The 11,128-nt window shown below is 34.6% G+C and overlaps 1 protein-coding gene across 2 annotated transcripts; it reads right to left on the reverse strand.

The window, feature by feature from the left end:
* Positions 1-299: 299 nt before the first annotated feature.
* LOC149168110 (putative protein phosphatase 2C 44) lies at positions 300-8,373 on the reverse strand. Of its 2 annotated transcripts, none has more exons than XM_089428124.1 (6): positions 8,125-8,373; positions 7,864-7,991; positions 5,527-5,778; positions 2,514-2,790; positions 2,190-2,344; positions 300-1,033 (listed from the first exon to the last, which is right to left on the reverse strand). In XM_089428124.1, exons 1-6 carry the CDS (start codon positions 8,153-8,155, stop codon positions 893-895), a joined length of 984 nt encoding a protein of 327 aa, XP_089284250.1. In that variant the 5' UTR covers positions 8,156-8,373; the 3' UTR covers positions 300-892. The 2 variants fall into 2 exon arrangements, with proteins under 2 accessions (XP_089284250.1, XP_089284251.1); XM_089428125.1 differs by having other exon boundaries at positions 8,067-8,373.
* Positions 8,374-11,128: the final 2,755 nt, after the last annotated feature.

The raw sequence follows: 11,128 nt of genomic DNA on the forward strand, positions 1-11,128 counted from the left end.
AATACTAAATATACAAACATGTGCTTAAAATATTTGAAAAGAAAAAGCCACATACATTGTCAATGGATCTTGATTCACTTATTAAGGTAATTGTATCTTATGCCATACATTAGGAATCCAACTTATAGGAAAATCTCCATCTCCCAACAATATAGTTGGGCAAAGTCCAAATTTTTGGTGACTTTAGTGGAACAAATACCCCTGGTGGCTCGGAAAAAAACTATTAACACCATATCAAACGAGCATTACTGATTGAGCATCTGCCATGCTCTGAAACAAGTTTCAAATGACGAAGGAGATAATAACAAATAATCATTACTGTTCCAATCACTGTAATAACATGGCATTTTGAAACCAATGCAATGGTTAGAAGTCCATTATTTCTATCAAATAAATATTACTGTTTCAACAACTGCAGTAACATGGTATTTTGAAACCAATGCGATGGTTTGAAGTCCATTATTTCTAACATATTTATATAGGCTTCAGCCATGAACCATGTACAGAGCCTGGAGGGGGCACTTTGGTTTAATAGAGTTCTTGACATTGCTGATCGTAGCACGATCACCAACACAAAAGACTCCATTGGTCACTCACTGAGTTTTCATGTCTCAGTGATGTTTCTGTAAAGCATGACAAGATAATTATATTTAAGCAAACAAATTCGCAATGGCTTTGAAAGTGAAACTAGCCATCCCCGTTTGAGTTTATAAAGTGCGGGGAATCTTCGTACTAGGTACAGCAAAAGCAGCAGCAGAAGGTGAAAATACTTATAATATTGGATGCTGCTTGGAATTCAACCAAAAAATACTGAGGGGAAGGTTCGACCAATCTACGAACTGTTTCTGGAAAATTTCTGCATCCAATCACTGGTACAAGTGTAAATCCATTTTTACTGCTGGAAGCGCACAACAATGCATGAAATATCATCTTTGCTCTTTCTTGCAACTGCATTTTCAGAAAGACACTTGGCTGCCACCTGAGGGTCCTTGATTTTTCTAACCAAATCAACAGCCTCTTGATTTTTCATGACCTAAAACATCATAACAAGAGAAGATAAGCAAACTTCAGCAGTGTCATACAACATAAAATTGCAGGGAAATAAGATAGATTCAAGCATATAAAATGTAAAAACATTTAGCTTAATACAATCCTGAATATTGAATAGTGAATAATGACAGAATGCAATTAGATGTTCAAATAATAATAAATATGACTTGGAACTCAATCCTTGAAAATATTTTTTTCCTCTCGTTGGCCCATTATCAGGCTCAGTATTGGCACGTCTGTGGCGGTTTACAGTGATGATGGCTCCTCTTCTGACTCTCACTCTGACCTCGTTATTGCTCTTCCACAAACTTCCCAAGTCCTAGCTACTTTCACGAAATATTTTCTGGTGCAACACTACTACTGGAATGCTTTCCTCTAACTTACTTCCTTGTCTAGGGTTTACAACTTTACGCTTCTGGATTTGCCCCCCTTTTGAGTCCACCCGGAACCCTTTTCCATCTTATTCTCTACTCTTCCTTTCTTTCCTTAACATAGATTTTAGACTGTTTCAGAGATGCTCTATGCACCTCCTTATTGCTGTTGTCAATCGTTGTTCTACTTCTTCCCAATCGGTAGGTTTAATTTAGTTTGACATAACTGAACTTGCTGTCAATCTGTTTTTTCTTCTGGAGAAACTGTGATCTCGATTGAAACTTCAGAATATTTGATCTATATTCTTTGATGTTTTAAAAGTATTTATGTTAATAAATACACATATCATTTCCATTAAAGATTTTATTTTCCCAACAGGCATTTTGATTCAACTGGTGAGCTCGACGGAATGTTAAGCCAGCCACCTTACTTCCATTCTCGCTACAGTTTTCCGCATTCCTATAGCATAAGTTAAGGGGTGACGCTACGTGCAATTCCAGGGACTGGGCAGATAAATACCCCTCGGATCTGGCACCTAAGGAAAGGAAATCCTCTCTTTGCAGTGCAGTTACTTGGGGCATCTTTCTTTAAGCACTTCAAAAAAAACCTCTCTGGTATTCAGATGAAGTATTCCAGTAAAATTAATGACAATACAGTAATCAAAAAAATTTCTAGATGCCTTCTCCCATGAGATGAGTTTGCGAAAAAAAAATATCCATCTAACAGTAACTATGCAAATAAGTCAATGATTGAAAAAAATGTCTTGCCTTCCACAATCCATCACTAGCCAAAATGAGAAATTCTGTGGTTGCATCTATGGTCGTGTCTCTCACATCTGGTTCTGAACTTAAATGTTGCTTCAGGCTCCTGTCACCAAACGCACGAGCTACAGCAAGCTGACCATTAACTCGAGGTACATCTCCTAATATATCAAAAAAGAACGCCAATTAAGTATACAGTTTCTCCCTGTGACCATTCAAATGTTTCTCTTGAGCTAGAACATTAAGATAGAATTATAAAGTTACAAATCAAAAAAATATTTAAGTACGTTGTCATCAAAATTAATCTCTTCACAGCATTTGTAGTGGTACCTGGCAGGAGTGTCACAAATCCACCCTTCTTCTCGATGTTTTGGCGTTCAATACTTGGCTCATGATCAACAGTCAGCTGAATAGCAGTGCCATTTTTACATATAACAGCCCTGGAATCCCCTATATTTGCTACAAAGAGTTTTTTCCCATCAACTAAAATAGCAGTGACTGCTGTGGAGCCACCGGGCCCTAAATCAGCTGCCTTTGCTAAAATTTTCCCATCAGTCCGGTTGTATGCATTCTTGATGGCACTTTCTGGGTCTGTCCAGAACTTCGGCTGCATTATTATCAGAGATTCTTGTCAGCATTAAAATACTTGATTAGCATTTTACACCATACGAAACTTTGAAAATAGCAAGTGACACCCAATACAACAAATGACAGATCAGCTGTAAAAGCATTTTCCTTGATGTGCATCAGAGTCAGAAATCTCATCTGATATACAAATTTTTTCTAAAGAGTCATTTGAGAACCATCATATTTATATAAATGAAGAAGGAAATTATCAAAAATGATGACGATTTGTCGCAAATGCAATTTTTGCAATAAGGAAGCACTATTTCTTTATGCCATGACGTGTAATGCTACTACTGGACGTTTTTCCTTTGTATAGGTGCAAGAGACACATAACATATAAGTATAGGAAATATATGAACAGTTTAAGCTATTTGAAAAATAGTGGATTTACGCATCAAACATATTCAACTAGAAATATGATGGGGAAAAACAAGAAATTCATTATATGTGAGAAGTAAAATGTGGGAGAATCTTCGCCTTTGAGGTTTGAGAAATGGACATGGCGATATATCACAACTAGAAAAATCTTGTTCATAGATGCAGATCATTGTTACAATTAACAATATATATCATATGCCAAAGATAAAACACAGGAAATTAACCCATGAAGTCAATGCAAGTAGAAACACCATAATAGAAGCAATAGAGGAGAAAACGAAATTGTTTCACAAGTTACAATCAAGTTAGGCAATTGAAATAAACATATACAATTTGGAAAATGGAAAGAACCTTTGAACCTGCTCCAATTTAATGTATAATTTTAATTTTTGATTGACTAGCAATAGCAAAACAATACATGTCACAATACAATCAACTATAAAATTTAAATAGATGTAGTTAAATTCACAGAGACCTTCCAAGTATTCCCATGATTCATAGATGGTAAACCAGGTAGACCATCAACATTGTAATTTTATATAGATGTTGTTAAACTCACAGAGACCTTCCAAGTATTCCCCATGATTCATAGATGGTAAACCAGGTGGACCATCAGCATTGATTACAGTACATAACCCCAAAGGAATCGTAATAGTTGAACTTGTGACATCCCATTTCTGAGAAGTTCAATGTCTGACTCAAGGCCAATCAAGCCAACCAACCCGAGGGCTCAAAAATAAGATAATAAAAAATATATGCATTTGGTAACAAGGCGTGATACCTATCATCCAGCTCAGAAAGGATATAAAGGATATAGATTGGTAACAATTGAAATAGACTTACAAATTAGCTAATTTAGACAGTTTCCATTGTGGGCAAAATCAAGAATCTCATTCTAGATTAGGATTTAAGTTGGGAATCAAACCCTACTCAACTAATGAAAGGACTGAAATTTGCTAAACCCCTTCCCAGCACTTATTTAAATATGTAGACTATAGATTGGCACTACCCAGGCACTCCCCAGGTGACATTATCAAGCAGCACATCGGTAGCTACAGAGTGATTGATACAGATGTGGATGCTTCTTCTCCCTCCTCTACTTTTTACATCTATACCTAATGACAACTAATGGGCATTTCCACAGTACGTTGTAACTGGTGTAGTTTTGAGCCCCGTTAACCTCTCTTTTGGTCACCCACTGCCACTAATAAAACTAGTTTTATCTTATCTTCTGTCATCCGTTAATAGGAAATGGTACTGTAATATAAAAACAATAATAAATAGCCAGGACTAACTCTCACCAATTTAGATCCTCATCTAGGAGTGAGCACTTAGGGTCTATACTTTCTTTTCTATATTTGAGGCCAATGTACATCGAGAAATTACACTGTACAATACAAGTATTCAAGAGACATCTGCTATCAGTTCCATCTCAACAACGCCAATCTCAGTTGCATACCATGAACCACATAATCCAAATGTACATCAAGAAATTAAACCGTACAAAACAACTATTTGAGTGACACCTCCCATCAGTTCCGTTTCAGCAAAAGCAATCTTGGTTATTTACCCTGAACCTCAAAATTTTGACGGCATGGTTCATGGTATACAACTGAGATTGTTGTTGCTGAAATGGAATTAAGGGAAAGTGTCACTTGAATAATTGTTGTGTACGGTGTAATTTCTTGAGGTACAATGGCCTCAATAGCCATTGGGTTCTAGGCTTATTCTACATTACATCTTTAATATTGGAAGCAGGATCCACAATGACCTGCTGAGGCATCTTGTTTTTAAATGATAATTAGATTTACTTGCAGTTATTCTTAGTTGTAAAAATTTTACACATTTAGGGACGAAAGGCACACTCATCATAAGTTTTACTTCATGAATTGGAGGGTCAGTGTACCGAAAGAAAAATATAGTATTTTCTTGGGAATTGCACCGAGAGTAAGAAGGTGCTCTACAGCCCAGTATAATATAGATGTTGTTACATATATATATATATGGCAATATCTAAAAAATAAATAAAACAGCATAGATCCATCTTAAACCTGGATCTGTCAAATACCAAGAGATCAAATAATAATAAACATTTACACCTCAAGAAATTTGATCCCTCTCAGTACTTAATGAACCCAAATTTGATGAATCTACACTAATTTTAATAAAACCATTTAAAAAAATGTTTAAAAATGTATTAAAACATCATCATTAACAAAATTGAATAAAGTTGATCAGTTCAAAATTTACAGAAACAGTTGAAATGCAATACAAAATCTTGCAAAAAGGCCAAGAAAATTTGAGATGACCATCCAGGGCACGAGCACTTCATACCTACCTCATTTAAAATGTTGTCAAAAAGATTTGATTGCAAGTAACATGGGACGCCATGTCCCAAATGTCCGTCAAAGATAGCAAAAAGCCCCAAATCATGATCTTCTACATGCCTATACTCTGCGACATGGTAGTCCTCCATATCATGCCTTGTTTTACCCTTCACTAAATGAAATCCATGAATTACTTTATTGTTTGGTAACTTGCAACGTCCTTTTCCTGTATCAGATGAGGATGGAGTGAAGCCAGCTGCCATCTTAGGTAGACACATAACAAGAGAACATAAGTACCAGTTAGCATCTATCATGAGTAAAATTATCTAATAAATAACAAACGACTTAAATAGTACTCAGATTCCGCAGGAATGAAACCATTCAATCAACTATGAGGTAGACCATAAAATTGAATATAAAAATCTTACTCAAAACTCAGGCACTCGTCCATTTTCTAATCCGTAAAAAAAACATAGAATTATGGCACTTACCATATATGAATCTTTATACAAGCAATTGCACATCCAGTACTTTATTAGTTATGACCCTTGGATAAAAAATTGCTTGAGTTAATGGGTGCAGTAGCATTTCATAAACTCGCTATCCAAGTCCAAATTAAAGTCAACACATGCACACAACCTATCGGCCCCAAACGCAAATGGGAAAGATAATCTATAATTTTCATTTATAAGTTTCTCATGTATCAATGGCTTGTACAATGGGTTTTAGCTTTGCTGATTTTTCATGAGAACGCATCAGAGAACCCAAATATCAAGTTTTACACAACCTAGCTTCTCACAGAAACCCAAGTTAACCTTTTTACACCATCTAGAGTGATATATTCTGTTTCCTATTGTCGCTCAGGCCTAGAAATGGAAAACTCTAAATAATATCCTGGTTTGAGATCTCCTCTGAACTAACGTCCAGTCTAGTCAGAAAATAAAACTGCTCAATTGCTCAGCCAGATGCAAAAATATGATTAGAACCCAGATAATCAATCGCACACCATCAGTTTGCTCAAGCAGCAATAGGGCTGTCGTTCAAATAACTTAGGGATGACTCAAACCAGAGGAGAACGTGTCTAAATAGTCCATAATGGTGCTCTAATACACCCTATAGATCAAGAATATGGAATTGGCCTCTCGGCATCTGCCTACAATTGAGAGAGATTTGTGAATGTGGCAATTACGCACATAATTATTGGATTATAAAATCAGATGGAGCCCTAACGATTCCAACCTGGCTATCCCCAAAAGTTCCACATAGGCAAGGGGAAGTTATCAAACAAGTTTGAGTTTATTGAATACTAACCACCTTCCTCCACAATTATCAAATTAGGACCTAACTTCTGCAGCCCACAATAACTCGCTATATGCGTACAAACTTATGAAATAATTGCTAATTGGGTGTATATCTGAGATGGTTGAGAGAAATGATTGATATAATGAACTTTGTTGTAATCCTGGTTGAGTTTTTGTTGTCCCTCGAGGACCAAAATAAAACATGTATAAATTATGAAACAATTCTAGAACTGTAAAGCTGCCTGTAGTAATTTTTGTTCTTTTTCTTCCAATTCTGGGTTGCCAAAGCTCTAGAACTTTACAGCATCTAGAATTTTACAACAGCTCATATTTCAGCATCTAAGCAACACAGATCAATCTTCAAACAAAAGGGGGAACCAAACTTGAGAGCTCTGCACTGGCAACTTTGATTTTAAGCTCTTATGCCACCATCTAAGCAACACACATCAATCCTCAAACAAAAGAGAGAACGGAGCTCAAGCGCGGTGGGGGATACTGCAGGCTACTGGTAACTGTAGCAAACCCTTACCCCTCATTATTATTTGTTTTTAATTCTGTATTTATCATCCATTCATACCATATTGGTATTCAACTTCTCATCAGATTTGAACTACCAATATATCTTGTTGGCAATTTCCACCTAACAAGGACAATCCATTGCTCGACCCATTATGCAAAAACAACCAAGAACTCATACTCCAATTAACAATACCCAAAGCTAATCATACAAAAAACCACTTCTCTCGGACTCCCTCTATATAAAGTCGGTTCCAAGCATGCTTGCAACGCACTAGGCCAGACCCACTACATCTACTCCTCATATTCACCCAAAATGCATCCATTTCTCTCATACACAAAAGAAGAGGACGACTCTGCATTATGTGTCCATGGAAATGAAGAATTCATGAACACCCACTTTTTATGGACAAACTGCTAAACATTTCAAAACCTCAAACAAAGAAAACAGAAGACTGAAGGCAAATCAAAACCTCAAACAAAGAAAATAGAAGACAAAAGGAAAACTGAAGGCAAATCAAGCTAGAATACCTTAATCCTAGTGAAGAACTCCTTCTTTCCTTTAGGCTTAGAGGATGCCATGGAGCTATTCTCCGCGTTGGAGATCATAACAGATATGTGTGACGCACCGTCAATCTCAATTGACACCGTCAAATTCACTGCAGATACCCACTTTCAGAACTCGAAATATCTCTCCGGTATTCAAATTGAAATGAATCTTAAGAAGAACTAACCATTGCAAGGGTATATATGGGGCACAAAAACGAAGATGAGGAGGACACAGTATCATACAAATCTTCTTTCCTGGAAAGTCACAACCCATACCACCAGAAGTCTCTGTCTTGACATTAAAAGGAGAAAGACTGGCCTTGTATCATGCGCTTTCAATGAAGCTTCCTTTCCTCCACCCTCTTTGATTGATTGAGCCTTGTTCCAAAGCTGGTCAAACCTTCGATTTTAAAAACCAGAAAGAACCTATTCTGCCTCCATTCCTTCTATTTATAGATGAATTTTCACGCGGTGATATTGGCCCTTGAAATTCGGGGGAGGGGTTATTTGGCCCAATAGAATATTCATTCCTATTTGGTTTATCAAAGTTCAGCCCACTAACTCAGAGGTAGCACCTGTCTGTGGTATTCAATTTTTTAATTGAGAAATTTTTTGCATTAGGTTTAAAAAAAAATATATTTAATTTATTAATATATTAACTTCGTTCGTGTGAGGTTTAATTTTAATTAAGTTATAAGTTTAAATATGACGGAGAGAGTATTCATTCTTATTTGATTTATCAAAAGTCAGCTCACATTCAGAAAGAGTACTAAATTTTTAAATTGAGAAATTTTGTGGGGTTTAATTTTTATTAAGTTATAAGTTCAAACATGATATAGAGAATATCCAATTTTTTTGGGTTATCAAAGTTTTTTTTCAGAAAGAAAATCTACATATGGCCGAAGCCCTCATGATTACAATATGGCCGAAGCCCTCATGATTACAATATGGCCGAAGCCAGAATACAATAAAGCCGAAGCCCCTCAGAATACGACCGAAGCCTTCAAAGTTATCAATATACTAACTCAGATATAGTACCTGTCTCTGGTGTTGAATTTTTAAATCTAGAAATTGTATATATTAAGTTTCAAAAAATGGTATCTAACTTATCAATATATTGTGTAGATGAATTAGCTTGTATGGAATTCAGTTTTATTTTAACCATTTACACCATTCTAATAATAAGATCCCAAATTTAACCTTAAAACTAACTCCACTTAAAATAAATTCAAATATAATTTAACTTTTTCGATGAAAATGTTTTTAAACCTATTTTCTAAATTTTAAATTTATGGAAAAAATTTTAACTCCATATCTCATCTCCAAATAAAAATACTTTGACTCATTGGAAATTTGGTGAAAAAATTATGACAAGCCGGCATGCCATTAAAAAACTATTTAATTAATTATACTATTATTATTTATTTGTAGGAAGGATATGTACGTTACGTTGAGAAAAGGGAACTTGTAAAGTCAAAAGCTGATGTCCATTTCATGTATTAAAATATCTGAAAATATCAGTAAAGTGTGCAAGTTCTATAGGTTTTCACACAGTCTTTGAGATGACAGTCAATGTAGGGCTTTGACTCATAAATGTTGGACACTTCAATGTGAAAGGGAATCAATAAATGCAAGATTCCCATATATGCAGATAAACTTACGACGAAGGGAAGAAGGAAGAGATTATAATGTGGTTTTATGGAAAAGGGCAAGAAGGTACGGTACATTGGTGTAGAGTTAAAGTTATTGGTTTTATTCAATATGTGGGTTGATTTTGCTCTAGGTTTATGTTAAATTTGTAAAAGATATAATGATAAATTGATAGGGTATCTTTAATAGAGGTTAGTTTTGATTTTTTATTTAGTGTTCATCATTGGTTTTGTACATCCTTTTATCTATTTCCATTTCTTTTTTAAAGAAATTTTGGTAATTTATATATTTCAATTAATATATCTTTCAGGATAGGTAGAATTCAACCCGGATTAAATGATTGTAATTGTTTTCATAAATCAATTTTGTTGGGAAATTTTTCAATTTTTTATGCAACATGTGGTTGAGGATAGACCTTACCATCCTTAGCATGTAATCCTAAGATATCCATATCTTTCATATATTCCCTTCTTGTTCTTTGATAAAACATTTCATTTTCTTAAACTAGTTTTAAGAATTTCTCAAGATGGATATTATGCTCTTCTAAGGAGGAGTAAATCAAATTCTCATATATATATATATATATAAAAGAACGAAAGGATACCAAGGGTTGAAAATAATATCCATCATCATTAGATAAGTTGGTGAATTACAAATTCCAAATGACATAGTTAGTCATTCAAATACTCTTTCAGTGTCGAAATTTTTTTGTAAATGTTTTTTGTAAAAGTCTTGCTTCGGTGAAATCTACGTTTGCAATCAAGTTTGTTACCAATCATGTTTCTTATTAGATGTTCGAGTAGATTGCCTTTATGACCCTGTGGATATCGAAATTTGACAATGTTTTCATTTAATGGCTCATAATTGATAACCATCCTTGTTGTTCCCCTTTTTATTTCATTATGCATATTCATCATAAATGTTGGGCATAATAAGTCGAATGTTTATAGTTGGATTAGTTTCTACTTTAGGATTTCATCTAAAACTACATTTGTATCTTTTCTACCCTCAACATTAACTAGGTATGCCTTTCCATATGTTATACTATGTGAGAGTTTATTGATTTCACAAACTTCTTTAGCTAATGTCTAGGATGCATGAGGATTTAGATTGCAACAACTTTTTTAATTTTTACTAAGCTACTTATTTGATTTCTATGTATGGCCATATGTTCTCTAATGTTTTATATTCTTGCAACATTGATTGATGCTAACTTCCCATAGTGTGTTTGTATTTCTTCCAAACTAAGAGTTTCATCTTTAAATTAAAATTGAATCTAAGCAATTATATCTCTAACCTCCTTATATGTTAGTTGAGAGTCTAGCTATTCAATTTTCATTTCCAAAAAAACAAAATATTAACACATTGAACACCATTGGACTATTCTCATAACCATGAGTGATTATAATATAGCTTTCAACATTGTTTATGGTAAATGTAGGAAGTAGTGATTTGAATGGTTTCCCCTAAATGGCATATTATAAAATGGCAAAAGAGACAATAAAAGGAATAATATATCTACATGTCTTTAAATGTAAGAGTGATTCACAATTGCAATCACATATATTTTTGCATAGCCAAGATATAAGTTGTGATT

Source organism: Pinus tabuliformis, chromosome 4_2 (assembly GCF_031772625.1).
Source record: "Pinus tabuliformis cultivar Carrire ecotype Pingquan chromosome 4_2, CPIR1, whole genome shotgun sequence".
Classification (NCBI taxonomy): Eukaryota; Viridiplantae; Streptophyta; class Pinopsida; order Pinales; family Pinaceae; genus Pinus; species Pinus tabuliformis.